The 19,483-nt window shown below is 37.5% G+C and overlaps 1 protein-coding gene and 1 long non-coding RNA gene across 5 annotated transcripts in view; both read right to left on the reverse strand.

Annotated features, from left to right (window-relative positions):
- The window catches only part of LOC132110061 (uncharacterized), a 141,701-nt gene that overhangs the window by 61,770 nt on the left and 60,448 nt on the right, over window positions 1-19,483 (reverse strand). The window lies entirely within an intron of this gene.
- The window catches only part of LOC132109413 (protein FAM13B-like), a 48,121-nt gene that overhangs the window by 15,182 nt on the left and 13,456 nt on the right, over window positions 1-19,483 (reverse strand). For 3 of the 4 annotated variants that reach the window (XM_059515457.1, XM_059515458.1, XM_059515455.1), the window contains exons 7-8: window positions 14,328-14,440; window positions 814-855 (exon numbers count right to left, since the gene is read on the reverse strand). In XM_059515457.1, coding sequence (XP_059371440.1) covers window positions 814-855; window positions 14,328-14,440 — 155 coding nt within the window. The remainder of the gene's footprint in view (window positions 1-813; window positions 856-14,327; window positions 14,441-19,483) is intronic. The other variant, XM_059515456.1, reaches the window with a different exon arrangement.

Consider the following 19,483-nt stretch of genomic DNA (forward strand, 5'->3'; position numbering starts at 1 on the left):
TTTTACAGGATAAGTACAGAGACAGGATACAGATGTCATTATTTCGTACTTGCAATTTCTATGCAATAAAATATTTCAGAGCTCAGCATAACTAGTAAAATGTGTTCTTGTAATAAAATGCCCATGTGTTTTTAAGGTTTTATTTATTAGCATGACCCTTTCACGCCTAGAAGTCACACTTTTAAAAATAGGCTACATGAATTTTGGACATTTTATTTCCTCAAAGCAAATAAAAAGATGCTGAAAGCGTTAAATTCTTAATTTTCAGTTGTTTACTGGTCTAATGGCTGTTCCTCTAGTTTTCTTAGTTGTGTCATATCAAATAAATAAAACCCAGACAAGCTTAACCCTCTATTTGCTGGTGGGTTTCTTTCATTATTCAACAATTAGTGGAATGTCAGCAACATGTAGCAATTTGGCATAATTTTACTTTCCATTCTAAGTCACAAAGTCCTGACGGTCTCTCTGTCGGCAAGATGTCATGCCCTAGTTATCTGCTTTTAAGACCATAATCACATCTGTGAAGCTCCATTTCACCTTCTGTCCACCTAAAAGGTCTGTTTATTGCATACTGTGGCTGTTTGAGTCAACAAATCTAATTTAATCCAGAGGATAATTGCATATGGTTCAAATTAACGTCAGAGAGATGAACATCAAATGGACCTGTTGGTTAAAGAAAGGCCTTGTATGCTGTCCATGTCACTAGCAAACAAACAACACTCAGAGCAAACCATATGGTTCTAGTTGAGACTTATAAAAATAAAACGTATTAATTATTTACACACTGTTTTTTAAAAAAAAGAAGACACTTACGCGGCAGATCCTGGAAGAATGCTGATGGAAGAAATGTGCGAACTGGAAAAAGAGGAAACGGAAGGAAACATTAGGATGATTATATTAACTATGACTGCATCCTCATGCAATAATCGCTGTATGTGCCATCCGAGCGCCAACCTCCCGCTCTCTCTCTGAGGCCAATAAGGAAGTGACTAAAACTGCAATTCGTCGACTGGCCGCTTGAGGCTGGCTGCAAAAGGGAGTCAGTTCCATAGACTCCCCATGTTAAAATGCCCAACTTTACAGCAGGAAAAAACATGTTTACAGCCTGGTTCAAAAAATGATTTTGGTCTAAATAGCTCATTTTGCCCTTCATGACAACTGTGAGGGGGTGAATTTTTTTATAACTCATCCGTTTAAATTATATTAAGACTTAAAGTTCTGCATAATTAAGGGTGTAGCCACTTGAGTGACAGGCGGATTGCCGCTGCTGACACTGCCGTCGTGCTAGGTGGGTGTGGCTTCGGCAACTAGCTCCCGCCTTTTTGCCCATTTTTGATTGTCCGGCAGAGTCGCGCTGTGACGCGCTGCCAAGCTGGCGACGGCCCGCTCTACACACTTTAGGCTTCAAAAACACACTTCAGGAGACTACGGGTGACGTCACGGACACTACGTCCATGTTTTTATACAGTCTATGGTGCCATCTAGGGAAAAGACGTCTCATTAAGTGTACATTTCATGAGTCACGTACACTGTAGAAAAACAAGGTTTTTCATTTCCTGTAAAGGTCACAGGAAACATCAGGAGTGTCAGGAAGCGGGCATCAGAGAGGAATTGGGAGCAGGGGGACTTTGCAGTTCCATAAACAGATTCAGACATGCTAGGAACGCTTGCTTACATAACACTAGCTGCCTGCTTCTTGTTAGCACCCGTGTCAGGTTCTGGGAAAGAACAGATAAGGCCTTAAACACACGCAGATGAGCATGTACAGAAACAGGACAAGCGTGAGGTCCCGTGTCATTTGGAGGCAGCTGTGCGGTCTATGGTGCAATGTCTTGACCCCTTAAGCTCTCTAGGCTGCTAGGAAGACTACTCATGTCATCCCACGAAAAAGGAAAATCCTGACACTTTCTAGAAACTATGGTCTAGTGCTAGTCTACAACAGTGGTTCCCAAACTTTTCCATTCCACGACCCACCTAGACAAGTGTAATATATTTCACGACCCACCAAAATATTAAAAAAAAAAAAAAAACAACGAGTGAAATTACTTTAAACCTAATCTTACTTAAAATTTTTATGACAGAAATTAAGTATTTAAGAAAAATAACCATTTTATTTTAGAGTACAACTGAAAATTTCACTACAAATTTACAAGTTTTAATTTTTGTTTACTGGCGTTAAAATATGTAGTGTCCATAAAAACGTGAAGCAGGCTCACTCCAGTGAAGTGTGATCTGCGCTGCTGTGTTTTGTTGCATTCATGATCCTTCCGTGTGTGTCGGCGAGAACGGAGCACAATCCAACACTTTTTTAGAAAAGCATAAGAAGCAAAGCAGAACTATCTAAAACAGTTTGGAGATTAAAATAATTGTGAAATAGGTAAAAAAAGACCGATTGAACCTTTTAATGACATTGCTCTGAGACCTTCAAAACACGCAACGCACACGGACTTAATTGCAATTTGAAAATCACACTAAGGATATTGCAGTTCATTATTAATGTTGGTGGGCTATATCGTTGTGATGAGTGGGTTCCCAGTTCCCGCCTCCTTCTTCCTGTGATTGTGAAGATTTTAATGTTTTACACTGGTGCCGAAGCCAGGGAGGAAGGAGGGGCGCGCTGCCGAAGATCCTTCGCCGCTGGGGTGAATCCGCAGTGCCATCGAGCAGGGCGAAGGAGTCTGCCGCCGAGGGTGCTCGATGTGGTGGGCTGGAGTGAGTTGCCGGGGGGGGGGGGGGGGGCGAACTCACTCCAGCCCACCGCCTCGATGACTCCTTCGTGGAAAGAGGTGGGAACCGGCGGACAATCAAACAAAGTTTTAATAACCAAATAAACACAAAACAGCGCGACAGCCCCTCTCGGATGACTGCCGTGCACAAATAAAAAACAAACACAAAATAAAACCCAGGCCTGGTCCTCTCTCGTCCTTCACTGTCATCGCTCCTCTTTTGTATCTTTCCGATCTCCTCCGTGGTTCTTGAGACCGGTGAGTGTTGCTCATTTCCCAATCACTCCACCGGCCTAGCTCTGTTCCCATGGCACTAGGCCCCGCCCCACTCGTCACATTCGTGCAGCCCTAGACTGAACTGTGTTAGTGTCTGTGTGTCATTGAAACGCAAAATTAGCTGCAGCCAAGTGACTTTGTGCGACCCACCTTGTTCCATTCCGTGACCCACGAGTGGGTCGCGACCCACAGTTTGAAAACCCCTGGTCTACAAGGTCAGAGCATCAAACGATTTCCTGATTTCTAAGATGTGAGCATTTATTTAAAAAAAACGACCACCGAATCAGATCAGTTCCCTTTTTTTTTTTTTTGTTAAATCTCTCAGTTTTTTTCATCATTCGTATTTTGTAAAAAGCAACAACTTCATGTTTCCACTATATTTTCCCCCATAAAAGAATAAATAATATTATTAATTATAGTGTTCGCTCACAACAAATAAGATATAATGACCAGCTAATACACTGCCAAAAATGATTTTCTAGCTTAAATTCTAAGAATATTTTTATATTTTGTCTGGAAACAAGACAAAAAAAATCTAAGCTTCATTCTAATTCATGAAGAAGCTTTAATATCCAAGAAATCTTTGCATTCCAGAAAAGGTTATTTACAGTGGAAAAGATTGTAAGTAAAATGATTACTAAATAATACTAATTTCTTAAACGAGCACTAAGCTTCTGTTTCTCTGTACAACGAGGCCACAAAGCCACATTCGATTTTACAAAAAAAAGAAAGAAAAAAAAAACCTTGTTGAATGTTTTGCAACACATTGCATTCATTATCTCTGTTAACTTGATGTAGGTTTATAGCACATTGAAATGGCATTGCTAATTTAAAAACAGTGCTATTAAAAGAGGAAGTGTCACAGAGACAGCAAATGCCTGCTCGGGCAACTGGACAAGAGAAGCACTTTTTGAAAAATGCCTTCGGGTGTTTTTTTTGTGCTATTGAAAAGTGCATCGTTCGATGTCACAAGAGAGAACAAAACGAGCCTGTTTAAGACCTCCTCAGTATCTTGCACACAACAGTAGCAGAGATCAGTTACAGTAATGCGTTCACAGTGACTGTGCATTACTCAGCATGAAGCACTCTAATAAAGAACCTTCTGTAACATGCTTCCATTCATTTCTTCTGCAAGACCTCACCTGAACTCTAAGGCCTGAGATGCATCTAAACTACAGATGCATGATACAGAGTCAGTTTGGTTGATAGCTTACATAACTGAATTTAATTAAATAATATGAATAGTGAATATTTTCACAGGGCTTAAGTGTGAATAATCAAGCAGCCAGAAATAAAGAGTGGACAGAGCTAAGAGTAATAAGTTGTTTCACTATAAGATCAGCTGAGGCTTTAAGAGGATTACAGACAGATGACTTCCTCTGACTCGGCACTTTATCTTATCAGCATGAGTGGCCAAAACACACACACACACACACACACACACACACACACACCACACACACACACACACACACCACACACACACACACACACACACACACACACACACACACACACACACACACACACACACACAGCACTCATTGATTGTGAATTAAATGCTGTATCATGCAGTGATGCATCAATTCCACAATTCTGGCCGAATCTCCATCTCTCATTTTCACCTAAATAATCCTATTTCAACTCATCAACAGGGTTAAGTGAGTTAGCAGGGCTGTCCGTCATGCGATCGGAGGCAGTGAGCCATCTCATCTGAATGTCACATACAGCCTTAACCGAAAACCAAAGAACAAGACAGTCGGATGGGAACAAATCAATCCAGTTTCACCATGAACGACAGCCTCTCTCGCAACATCCGCAGCGTTTTTCAACAGAATATGCAGAGATAAGAGCTTTTCTCCTCTGAAACACTACCTGTGGAGAAGGACTTGACAAGCCATGTTGCTGGGTTTGGTTCTCGTCGATGAGCTGTTCTGGGCGTATGGTTATCCTGACTGGGCACTTTGTGGTGCTAATGTCTGGATGAGCAGATCAAAGAGCAAACACAGGCTGCCGGCGCTCATTCTGTGGAGTCCTGTATGTGCTGTCTGTCTGTGTGTGGGACTCGGCACTGCTAAAGAAGTGCTGCAGTGGAAACACTGGACCCTTGCTTAAATACACGACTGTCTGACGCAGCCTCGTTGCTAGTGCTTTGGGCCAATCGTCTCTCCATACACACACACAGACAGAGACAGAGCACTCCCTCCTTTCAACTCAAAACACCTGTTAGACATTTATATAACCCTGTTACTGTCCAAACAACTGACAGTCTTCACCCCTTACTGCACTGCTGTTAACAGTTAAGGGAACACAGACTTACGAAATGACACATAAATACATGAATACCATTACAGATGTCATCTTAAACGGATCGTTCAGCCAAAAACTGAAATTCTGTCATCATTCACTCACACATGTCATTCAAAACTCAATGCTTTTGCTGTTCTGCTCACTAACAGCTCAGATTTAGGTCGGTTTCTCACACAGAACAATCATCTGGCCTTCTTAAAAATAGCATTCAAGTAATTTTTATAGATTTTTTGAGACTTAGCCTCTAATTCATTCTAGAGGGAGCATTTAACTAAACATTTGGCCGAAAATGAATACATTTTCACTTTTTACATGAAAGAAGTCTCAGCTTTTAGATTCGGTCAATTTTAAAAACAAAACTAACCCTAAATGTTTTTTGTATCCTGGGGAAAACAAACAAAAAAATGTAAAAGTTAAAGTAATGCTTTTGAAAATATATCATGCATTTGGTTTATTGCATCCTAATAAGATGGAAAACACCCATTAATAAATTTTTATTAAATAAATTTTATATGCAACTAATTAAATAACTATTTTTTTTAAGTGTTGATTTTTAAATAAATATTTGTTTCATTTTTTAGGGTAAATGAAAAGAGAATATTTTCGTTTTTTTCAGTTTCAATAAGAGAAATTACTTATTTTTCATTGCTACCATTGAAAGGTTGATGGTGACAGAATTATCATTTTTGGGTGAACAATCCCTTTAAGCAACACACTCTCAGCTAACAGTCCCGGACCAGTCAGACATTGGTCTCAGCTGGATGGAGTACATTTCACACTTCCTGGAGGTCTAAGGATGAGCAATGTATCAATTAACTGGAAACAAAATTAGAAGGTTCCACTTCAGTAACCAGTGAAAAGACCCAGTTGTCATTCCCAATGAAATTTGGATGAGATAATATGAGAACGAGAAACCCCATTAAACAAGAGAGATCCAGAGGATGGCAGAGTCATGTAGACGTTGTCTTCATGGCATGTACTCTGATAGCTCGGTCACAGCAAGTATCAAATTTCCTAGCGTGTTATGCCTGCTGCTCGACATGCTCAGGTGATAGGATGTCAAAAGAAGGGTGAAACCCAATAAATGTAGCTGGATGCCTGCGGTAACGCTTAAAAAGACGAGTGGAAATGAGTTATTACACTTTCCATGAATGGCTGACTAAATAGGCCAAGAGTTCACGTCGAGTCAACACTGCACTTGTTTTGATGGCTCAGTATAGGAGTGCATGGGAAAAGTAGGAGACTTGATCCAGAGGGAAAACTTAAATGTGTTGACACAGGTCTGTCCAGGAGGTCCCAACATCTCCAATGCCACAGTAAACCACGGTCCTCAAACTGTAGTGTGCCATAGTGAACGAAGATCTAATCTTGAAACCAAAAGATTGTAGGTTTGAATTAGTGGTCGACCGATATGTTGCCAAGGCCGATATATCGGCCGATATTTATAATTTTTCAAATATCGACATCAGCCGATAAGTTTTTCTGCTTGGCCGATGTGTCCGAGGCGGGACTTTTATTTTGATGACACTGAGAGCGGCAGCACCTGAGTGCACACAGTGCTCACACTTTCTCTCTCTTGTTCGTCGTCGTCATCTAAAGTATAAACATGTTTCTTTTACACATTTATTTTTTAATCCATTGTCAAATGATTTCAAATTTCTTAAATATTAATAATGTAAAAAATCATATCTGCTTTATATCGGTTATCGTGGCCCCTGCTTTCTAAGTTATCGGCATCGACAGTCAAAAAACACATATCGGTCGACCAATAGTTTGAATCCCAACAAAGGCCAATCAATGAGCAATCTCCATTGCGCACAAGAGGGATAGCTGTTGAAATTTGTGTTCCTTTTTTGCTCAACCGGTAGATTACAGCACAGGTTCGATTCCAAGGGAATTAACATATTACACGTACAACCTGGTCAACAGTACCTTGGACAACAGTGTCTGTTAACTGAATATTATTATTTTTTTTATCATATGCATACCAAACCAGAGGTTTTTGGTACAACGATGTTTACCATTACACCCCTTGTGTTCCAGGCTTAATAAACATAGACTAAAGACACAAAACTCTAATTTTCACTAGAAAATGCCAACTATCTTCTAAAAAAGTTATCAAGTTATCAATATTATTTCAAACTATAGTTTGAGTTTTGCTTTAACCATAATCAAACAAAGCTAAAATGCAGGTAAAACTAAATGTTTACAAAGACTATAAACATAGCTAAAGTTCGCTTCTCTCCACAACAAATCCTTGTTTTCTGTGGACACCGGAGGTCGGATAATGTCACAATAAACCGAAACTCAGCGCATTTTTTCTTTCATGTTGTTAATCTGTCTATGATTTAAGTGAAATATATTTAATGTATAGACTTATATATTCCTTTTTACAGTTTTATTCTGTTTCATCCGTTCACAGAAGCTCTTCAGGTGCGTGTGATCTGCTGAATCAATTTTGCACTATCCTCGGATAAACTAACAGAATTATCCACAACATCAGTGCACTGACATTGCGATTTATAAGTTCACATCTAATCTGCATAGGCCTTACTACTTGAATTCCGTATTGGTTGACAGGAAAAATTTAAAATATTAAATGGAATGATGAAATAACTTTATTAACCGGTAATGACCATTAAAATTTTTCGATTCTGTTCGGAACTATAAAATTTGATTCTGTTTCTGGTTCAAAATTTTGTTCGTTTTCCTGTTCTGCACTCTCCATGAGGATGAAAGTATCTATGATGGCCTCTCCATCTATAATGTAAAGCTGTGAAGGCAGTCTTTAGGCAGTGTGAAAGTAGTAACTGACCCTTCCACCTACAGACCAATGCTGTCAAAAACGGTTCACACGTTCCAAAGCTTGAACAACATGTCTCAAGAACACCAATCTACTGATGCTTATTTTAGGGCTGCGTGAAAGTATTTTCCATAGCTGGTGAAGGATACATTGCAGCACTTATATTTAGGTTTATGTGCGACACCCTTTCAGATTCCACTGGGGCACAATGGGGGCAAGTTTGATAAACATCCACTTGACTGTTGGATAACCTGTTCTTCACTGATGATTTGAGAAGCATGCCAAATTACACAACAATAAAGCAATTTGACAAAACATGCCGACTATATAATTTGAAACTGAAAATACAGGCCGGAAAGTATTTATAGCACATTGTTTGGAGCAAATTGCATTCTCTGAAGTTAATCATTAACTATTTGCCATCCTGACACAGCAAAAATGCCTTGTAAAATATCATAAAAGCTATAAAATGCTATCGGTTACTGCTGTGAATGACAGGCCATTAGAGATAGCACCACTGCATCAAAAAAATAACAATGCCTCTGAATGCCTCTGACGTGACACGGCCCATGTCTTTAAGGAGGTTTATGATGTGAAAGCCGTCTTGGCCTTAAAAGGGTCATGACATACAGTACAGACTAGAGGTCGACCGATATATCGGGCCGATATTTGTCTTTTTTTTTTTTATATATCGGCATCGGCCGATATCCGTGTTTAGTAGTGCCGATTTAAAGTCAGGCACGTCTGCGGGCAGCCCCGTGTTATAAGTCCGGTGGAAAGTGCTGCTGCTGCATCATGTGAAGCACCCCAAGCCAAAACTTTTGGAAGATTAAACAACAGTCCTGGGAGATAAAGGTAGTCAGAGAATTTAAGTCTGTAAATGGGGTGGAGAAGTTGGCAGCTCTTACAAACACTGCAGCGTGATTGAGGGCTTCGTTACTCCGCCGCTCACAGACAGCACCGTGCTCGGAGAGACAGCTGTCCTGGAGCTGCCCAGAACGGTGAATGACATTTGTTCGGAGGCATGGTTTGATGCAGACAATAACCAGTTTTCCATCCAACTCATTTGTATTTAGGGATGTCAATATTCAATAATTTCTATGATCGATCGTCGTTTAAATTAACGATCAATTAATAACCTTAATGCTGCAATATTTTTATTATTAAATTATTATTATTATTTGCAAAAGCCACTTGGAAAAAAAGCTTTCTCACCCAAATTAAAGGGCTTTTAGTCTGAATAAAATGCTAGTAGCAGGACTGTAAAATGAATAGATGTGATTATGATCATTTGATAAAATGAAGAGAGCGCACCATACGTTGGAGATAATTTTACTTTGCTGACTGTTTCCCGTCAAGGAAGACTGCTGAATGCGTCTCTTTAAATGGTTTCGTGGTGCTCATTGTTGTATTTTAAAACGCAACTGCAATGTTTTCAAATGACACACTATAGTAGTGGTGCAACAGATCATCATTGATCAATATCTTCGGTTCAGCACATGATTTATGAAAAAAAAAAAAAAAAAAGTTGCGCATGTTCAGTCCACACTCAGTGGTCATGGCGAGCGGAGGAACGGAGGAGCTTGAACGCCCCGCGCATTTTGGATTCCCTGTCATATATAATGATGAAGGAAAGAGGTTAGAGTGAAAAGATTGTGCCAGATCTTTATGAACAGGAGAAGAAAACAGTTGTGGATGAACTATCCCGAGCATCCTCTGTTGCGCTCACGACAGAAGGGTGGACGTCCAGGGGGACGGAGAGCTCTGTGACGATAACTGCTCACTTCATTACAGCAGACTGGAAGATGAGAAGTCAGGCTATTATGTTAAAAAGATGATATTATGCCATGTGCACTTTAAGTTGATTTCATATATTTAAATGTAATAATTTAATGTTAAAAAGACAAAACGTATGTTTATTTGTTTTGGCCTTTTTTTTTTTTTGCTGATCCGAAAAATGATCCGATCCATACGAGGACGAGCGAGCGTGGGTTTGACTAGATGTATTTGGAGGTTATTGCTCACGTCTCGTTCTGCACATATCCAAATGTTTCCATATTCGCAATGTATCTGAATGTTAAACTATAATATTTTTTATTTTTTTATTGTAAACTAGACGGAAAATATCACCCTCTTCACATGAGCAAAAACGTCCTTGGCATAACAGCAGAGTGGACCGGTATACCACGGTCTATTTAAACTGACCAATGTAACCTTTTAAATGTTTGGTTCACTGTACTTTATTTTAATAATGAACAGACTGCGATGTAAGTTTGAAATTAGAATGCACTTTAGATGTTCTGTGTCATTTATACCAAACACAAATGTTGCTGGTTGCTAGTGTGTTTGCAGCACTACTGTTATTTATTTTTTATATATTTATTTTTTTATATTTTTCAGTTTAACTGATTTTTATTTCTAAAATTGTATTTATTTAAATGTATATTTAAGTTTACATTTATGTTCCAACAAACTTGAAAAATTCTACTTGATAAATGCTCTAAAACTTTTATGTAAATGATTGACTATAGAAAAACCCATATCGGTCGATCTCTAGTACAGACCAAAAGTTTGGACACACCTTCTCATTCAAAGAGTTTTCTTTATTCTCAGTGGGACTCTACAATTTTCATAGTCATGAAAATAAAGAAAACTCTTTGAATGAGAAGGTGTGTCCAAACTTTTGGTCTGTACTGTAGTTTAAAAATTTAGTTTGCACCCAAACAGACCATTTTCAATGATTTGAGTGGATTTGTCGTGGCCTTTCCTTCAATGCAAACAGCAACTGTAATGCTTGGCTATCATCTTTGCATAGGAAATAAATCACCAAATCGTCAAATAAATTCATCAAATAATGCAATACTCAAGACAGGCCTTATTGAGCCCTTTATGCAAGGTGATTTGGAAGAAAAAACAATGCCCAAATGTTTTCATATACGTGCTAAAACTACTGGAAAGAAATTATGAAAGTGAAAAAAGTGAAAGTGAAAGTGAAGTGACATTCAGCAAAGTATGGTGACCCATACTCAGAATTTGTGCTCTGCATTTAACCCATCCGAAATGCACACACACAGAGCAGTGAACACACACACACTGTGAGCACACACCCGGAGCAGTGGGCAGCCATTTATGCTGCGGCACCCGGGGAGCAGTTGGGGGTTCGATGCCTTGCTCAAGGGCACCTAAGTCGTGGTATTGAAGGTGGAGAGAGAACTGTACATGCACTCCCCCCACCCACAATTCCTGCCGGCCCGGGACTCGAACTCACAACCTTTCGATTGGGAGTCCGACTCTCTAACCATTAGGCCACGACTTCCCACGACTTTATGTTAAAATATCCAAATGCTTTTGTGCTGAAAAGAGCTGTGGGCGAATCTTTTAAAAGCCTGGCACTGATCAACATCTTATTAGACCCAGAGCGTTTGGATGTGCTCGGGATTAATTAGCAGCTTTGCTCCACCCATTTCCCTGCGGATCATGGTTTTTGCTTGTGTCTGACTTGGACTTACTCCAGCAGCTGCCATCCAAAACTGTTCGTGCAGAGACTAAACACTTCAAAGAGAATAAGATTAGCAAAGTGTACGCAAGATCCTTATACGAATAAACAGACAGGGGGTGTGGAGCTTCGTCTCACACAGAAGATAGTCTGAACTTGTTTAGGTGGGGAACATTGTTTATGCAACACAAATGCACACTATAGTTATGTTCCAAAACCTACCAAAATGGCATTATACAGCATCACATGAGTGGTCCTGACACAAAGACTTTTAAAAGATAGGCAGTAAAATGATGCCTTTTAAGACCTATTTTTGTCAGCACAGCATGTATCCTTCACAAAAAAGCAAAGTCAGAATGCATTGCAACAAGCTGAGCATAAATATACAGTACTGTAAGAGTCAGTAAGATTGTTTTATATCATTTGATTAAGCAAGCACACATTGATCAGAAGTGAAATTAAATGCATTTATAATGACACAAAAAATTCTCTAAAACAAAAATATTATAAAAAAAAAAAGTATTTTCTACTAATTACTGTTCTTTTGAATTTTTTTTTATTCATCAAAGAATCTTGAAAAATATATCTGGGGTTTCCACAAAAGTATTAAGCAGCACAACTATTTTTGCTGATAATAACAAATGAATAAAAATAATAAAAGAATAAGAAGAATCAACACCACTAATAATAAGAAGTGTTTCTTGAGAAGCAAACCAGTATATTAGAATGATTTCTGAAGGATCATGTGACACTGAAGACTGAAGAAATGATGCTGAAAATTCAGTTTTGATCACAGGAATTAATTACATTGTGAAATATTTTAAAATAGAGAGCAGTTATATAAAATTATATTAATATTTTAATATAATTTTATATAATTTTAATCATAAATTAATGCAGTCTTGGTGAGCATAAGAGACTTCTTTCAAAAACATTAAAAAGTTTCAACAGGGAATCATAAAAAAATAAATAAATAGAAAAAGACCCATATTTTGGTGTGGTCTGTATTTTGTAACACTCATTAGAGTGTCAAATTGTTCTAAAAGCAATGTCAAAAGTCAAAATCAATTGTGAATAAAGTATCTTGCATGCTATTTCCATGATGCAATGCCTATAAATGTTATAAATAACTCACTTCTGAGAACACTTAGAAGGGAGCGGTTAATGGAACAACACCAATGACAGCAGCAGAGCCAAACAAAAAAACGTTTTCTTTTGGATAGAATGCAAGAATACAAATCTGTCTCACTTCAGCAAGTATTTCTCAATGTCACATGCCAACTCTCATGGCCCTCTTTTTTATTAGGATTACAGGTTGAAGCATTTAATCACCTTAAACACGGAGCGACTGTCCAAACACCGTTACCTTATCACTGATTTGAGTCACGAACGTTTCACATTTAGTCTCAATCCAAAACACCTATCCAATTAAGCTCGTGTCAGACAGAAACATGCTACCAATCCATTTTGTGTTATCTTACCAGACACCTCTCAGCAGACCGCCTGATGTCTCACGAGAAGAGCTACAGGTTAAAGACAGCCATTAATCATACTCTCCACACCCTCACATACCAAGTTAAAAATCTAGAGCATGTCTATAAAAACAGCTAGACATAAAAACAGATGTCAGACTCATTGACTTGGTATGGCTCTGAAGTGCTAGCTTTATAACATGGCATCAAGGCAAGGCCATCTGACATTTAGGACGCCGTGGGTTTGAAGTCACCCCCTGGAAGTGTGTTCTGATCGACTTCAGAGGAACAAAGGCCAAGAGAGATCACGGCTCAGACGGCTGATAGGTCAGTTATGGATCTCAACGCAGCGGACAGATTAGGGTCAGAGACACCAGTGTTGAGAAAGCTAAAAGCTACTCATATTTTCAAACTACAATCAAGCAACTCTTTAGGGAAGGTAATAAGCTAAACTGCAACATGCAAACAAAAAGTAGCCAAATTCACTGAAGCAACTGAAAAAGAAAATATGTATTTTATTTTACTATTCATGTTTACATGAACTGTCAGAACAGGATTGTCCACTTTCCCACATCGCAAAAGCTAAAAACATGCATATATAATTCAACTGAAACTAAAAACTGTCTGACTAATGACACATTTTGTAGCATCATAACTTTTAGTATCGAATTTCAGTAAGATTTTGAAATGCTTTCGAAAGAAGTCTCTTCTGCTCACCAAGGCTACATTTATTTGATCAACAATACAATAAAACAGTAATATTGCGAAATATTATTAAAATGTAATAACTTTTCTATGTGAATTGATTTTAAAATGTAATTCATTATCTTCAATGTTGAAAACAGCTGTACTGATTAATATTAGCAAGGAAATTTTGATACATTTTTCAGAATTCTTTGATGAGGTTCAAAAGAATAGAATGCATTTAAAAACTTTGTAACTTTGTAACATTGTAATGGTATTTGCTGTCACTTTTGATCAATTACTTTATAAAAATATATTTTTGTTACATTAACAAAATCAAATGATTCAAGATATGATATCAAGAGGTTGTGTAAAAACATGTCAGCATGTGGTGAGTGGCACAGATTGTGAGGTTATGTAAAGGTAACTTGTCTTACTGTACCTTAAATATGTACACACACACACACACAAGCTCTCATATTAAATTGCACAGGGAGATGCCTGAGAGGGATCTCAGACTAGACAGATCCCAGTTGTAGATGTTTCTAAACTGCTTTTACCTGGAGGAGGGGGCGACATGGGCATGTTTAGGGGACAGGGAGGGACCGTCCTCTCTGTCCCGTGGGAGCTCCTCACAAGCCTCCGACTTCTCTTCCTCCAGGAGCTCAGTGATCTATGGGGTGAGAGAGAGAGAGAGAGGGAAATGTGAACACGACAGGCCTGCTGACACTACTTCAGCAGCATTTATGTCTAAATCATTATTAGTCTTACATTACATGTCAACATCTCACGCCCCTGTGAGATCCAGTCATTATGCAACGCCCCACACTTATCCCGATTATCAGCAGGGAGCCTAATTTACACGCATACTGACTCGTGACATCACACGTACGGTGGTTGGTGATAACTACAGAATGTTATATAACGCAGTAATATATGTAAACTGATATTTCCCACTGACACACTACAGCAAAAGATAGAAATAACTGACTGAGAATCATTTTAGCTGGTGAAAATACTAGTGTTTGAATAATTTTGACCACCACTGTTTATCTGGTGGCATGCGTCTATCACTAGTGTGGTTTTCCTGAAGTCTTGAATGAGTTGCGTAACACAAGAGTCTTGCGAAAAATAGGTTTCGATGAAATATGTGCTCAGAGTCAGTCAGTGGAATTCAAAGCACGGCACACGGCGTTCAAGGCTGCACATCCGTGTGTAAATCTATCTGACAGTATTTAATATCAGACAAACTTTGGCACTAGCACACCATCAAATGCACCCTGCATCTGCTGCAGTATTGCTGCCATGTTGCCATAGCAACTATTTCCCTTCACATCTGATTGGCCGAGCGGGCTGCTGTTGAGCGATTGTGCAGATATGAGTCACATGCAGAGTGCAGAACATCTCTATATGCTTCCAGCCACTCACATTTACCTTTTGGACACTTAAGCCCCAGATTCTGCAATTTTAAGCCATTTTATTTTAGGATCTTTAGTTCTACCTGCCTTTCACATTATATTTCTCCAGACTTGAGTGTTAGATTGCACAGCTTAGAGGTGGGAATCCTTAGGGACTTCGCCATTTGATCTGATCTGGTTTTTTCAGGAAGACAATGCAATAACAGCAAGACTGTTATATTAAGGAGAAGTCGTGGCCTAATGGTTAGACAGTCGGACTTGCAATCAAAGGGTTGTGAGTTCGAGTCTTGGGCCGGCAGGAATTGTGGGTGGGGGGAGTGCATGTACAGTTCTCTCTCCACCTGCAATACCAAGACTTAGGTGCCCTTGAGCAAGGCATCGAACCCCCAACTGCTCCCCGGGCGCCGCAGCATTAATGGCTGCCCACTGCTCCGTGTGTGTGTTCACAGTGTTTGTGTGTGTGTGTTCACTGCTCTGTGTGTGTGCACTTTGGATGGGTTAAATGCAGAGCACGAATTCTGAGTATGGGTCACCATACTTGGCTGAATGTCATGTCACTGTCACTTTCTTTCACTTTAAATAATAAATATTCAGCAACAGCACAGCTCAAAATGAGCAGTTGTGTAAAGATCTAGAATAAAAGTATAACGTCAACACATTCTGAATCACTTTGGGTAAAACTGCTTTTGGATAAAGGTGCCAAAATACTAGTTGTTTGCTTCCTCTGAAAAGATATGCTTTTAAATCTAGCCGTAAACTTACATGCAGTGTAATGTCTGTAATGATTGGTCCTCCTAAGTTTTTTTATTTTTATCATCAGAATTAATAATAGTAATATCAATATTAATAATATTGATATTAATTATAATGATAACATCAGTGGCAAAATGCATAATAATAATAATAATAATGGTGATGATTATAATAAAATTACAAAATACTAATAAAATTATTATATATTTTATTATAACTTATAATAAAGATAACAACAATAATTCTAAATAGTATTATTAGTAGTAGTAGTAATAGTAGTAGTATGTATATATGTATTATTATTATATTTTGTATAACTTAATTAAAACAAATAAAATAAAAAATACCAATTCAATTATTATTGTGTTTATTTTAACTATTATTAGTGGTAGTATTTATAGTATATTTTATTATTCTATTTTTATAACTTAATAATAATATAAAATTACAAAACACTAATATAATTATTATATATTTTATTATAACTTATAATAATGCCAACAACAATAATTCTAAATAGTATTATTATTAGTAGTAGTAGTAGTAGCAGCAGTAATATGTATGTATGTATTATTATTATTTTTTGTATAACTTAATAAAAAAAAATGAAAATAAAAAATACCAATACAATTATTATTGTATTTATTAAAACTAATAATAATGCCAACAACAATAACTATTATTAGTGGTAGTATTTATAGTATATATTTTTATTCTATTTTTATAACTTAATAATAATACAAAATTACAAAATACTAATACAATTAATTTTTTATTATAACAACAACAATAATAATAATAATTATTAGTAGTAGTATGTATTATTCTTATTCAATGTCTAAAGTAATAATAATTATAATAATAACATAAAATAACTAAATACTAATAAAGTTATTATTGTACTAATAATACCGCCAATGACAATAATCATTATTGTTAGTTGTTGCAGTATGTATGCATTATCATTATTCTATTTCTTATAACTTAATAATAATAACAATAATATAAAATTATAAAATATTAATTATTATAATAAAAATAATGCTGCAAACAACAATTATTAATGTTAGTATTAGTATGTATCATTGTTATTCTATTTGTTATAAGTTAATAACAATAATATTATTATTATTATTATTATTAATATAAGTAATGTGTGGACTGATATAGTCGCTGATGACATCAATGGACACAAAAACTGAGGTTTTGTAAGAAAATCAACAAAGGAAAACTTGCAGATGTGAAGGAAATGACCCCTGCCTCTCACTGTTTTCATTATTAGTAACTACTGCTATCAAACATGACCATACATGGTCTTAAACACTGACGTGTGGGGAGAAACATCCTCACAGCTTCATCCATGGTGTTTTAATACGTCCAAAAAGCTGAAGCACGCAGAAACTCGTCCTTTGTTTGGCCTCAGAGGCTTTGTTAATGTGCCGCCTCCAGATTACACAACAACATCTGCATACAAAAACCAACAGCAGAGAGCTGACTGAGACTCTAATTAAAGGTGCTGTTCATTAATTAGTAAAAACGCTGTCAACCACACACAAGAACCAAAGAGGAAAAACAACCCACACGAATGGAGAAGTCATCTCACAGCCTCTGAGGAACAGAAAAACAGGCTCAGCAACTGTGTGTGTGCAAAGATCTGCAGCGCTGCACGGTGACCTGCTTTATTTCTGTGTCTGGCCACAAATGGTCTGAACATTTCAGGGCGGAAACAGGAATTTGAAAAACAAAAGGACACAGCCGTTTGAATGAGTTTGAATGAGAAATACACAATAACAGGTGTTTCTAGAGAGAATAGGGCATGGTCACCATTGAGGGCTCATAATAAGTCGTGCATCGTTACATGGACAGAACATCATCCACCTCTGTCCCAAGGCCAATCTCTTAGTAATACGCTATTATCAAAATTATTTAATCTTAGGCACTTATGTAACAAACCCTGTCACTTCAGAATGCTTTATTTAATGACGCCAGACTTGACATTGGATAAACAATTACACAAGTCAGCTCCATCTCATCTCAATGAGCCCTGGGTGAGGCATATGACCAGTGTTTGGGGGAGTCTCTCAAGCGGGACACATTTAGAAATAAATCTGTGATTTATGCCCATATTCATTTCAGAATATGCCACCTCCTTGAGCACTGGCCTGAATCCAGATAGGTCACCCAGGACCTTCCTCATGCTGCTTCCAGTGGTTTCTGTCCCTTCTGTTTCTTATGCCAGCACCTTCAGAAAACTGTAATGTCTAGTATTTCTAAGCATGCCTGCAGTGGAACCCATAGAAATCAATAAGATCTGTTTCAAAGTGATCTAATCTTCAAGGGAGGCTGTGGATCTGATACAAGCAGACTAGGAAGGGCCCCATGAAAATACAGATTGAATGGCGGAAACCAATCATAAAAATAGAATTTTCTCAATAATGCAGAGTGCCACAGAATGTGGATGAATGAATCAAAAAATACCATCACTAATAATCACACAATATTTCTTTCATGTTTAATTTTAATTGCAAACCCCCTTTGTTTGTCAAAAAAAATGTAAGTTTAATTTTCATTTGATTAAAATATAAATTGAATTAATGTTTTATGGATTCATTTGATAACCAGAATAATTTAATTACACAACACAGAATTTCTGGGAAAAAAAAAAAAGTCATAGGGCCCTTTTGTTATAAATGAAGTAGTTTTCATGCACTCAAATAATTAGACATGCTTGAACACAGAATTACTGATTAGTAAACTGATATAAAATTGCATAAGTTTCATTATTTTATTGAATTAGACATGGTTTTTGATTAATAAAATTGGATTTAACCCTTAATAAAAGTCCAGAAAAATGGCATTTGGATAGATAGATAGATAGATAGATAGATAGATAGATAGATAGATAAAATTGAATTTGGAAAAAATAAGAAAAGCAAAAGCTATTTTACGTCATAGAATTAAATGTGAAAATATCTTGAGCTTGTGTTAACCACATACCCTATGACTGGCATTTAATCAAAAACACATTCAAAACCCCCCAAAACGATGAATTGCCAACTCATTTCTGTCTTCTGGCCTACAAAAACACCTCATCCCTGCAGCAGTCTACTGAAATCAGTTGTGAGTTACGTCTATGTTAAGCTGTTCGAATCACTCATTTGAGCAGTTTAATGATGGCTGAGGTATTGACTGAAAAGGCAGCTGCCTATACAGAGATTAGACAGCAAGGCAGCTCTCCAGTTTATGTCGTTTAGATTAACCTTTCCCAGGTCAGTAAATTACTGCCAGTTATGAAAAGACCAACGCAGGTGCCAAAAACAAACTTACATCACTCAAGTATTTTACTGTGGTTAGTATCGTCTCTGGACCTCTGCTGAAGGTCACGTCACTTACAAAAAAGGTTGTTTCCTCTTTTTTGCCCGTCTGACTTAAGGGAGAAGGAGAAGTCACTTGGAAAGAATTTACAGCCAATTATTAACCATTTCATGGGCATATTAAGAAAGCAGATATGTAAAGTCTGGTGATGTAAGAAATCTCGAGATGCG

Source organism: Carassius carassius, chromosome 29, assembly GCF_963082965.1.
Source record: "Carassius carassius chromosome 29, fCarCar2.1, whole genome shotgun sequence".
Lineage (NCBI taxonomy): Eukaryota > Metazoa > Chordata > Actinopteri > Cypriniformes > Cyprinidae > Carassius > Carassius carassius.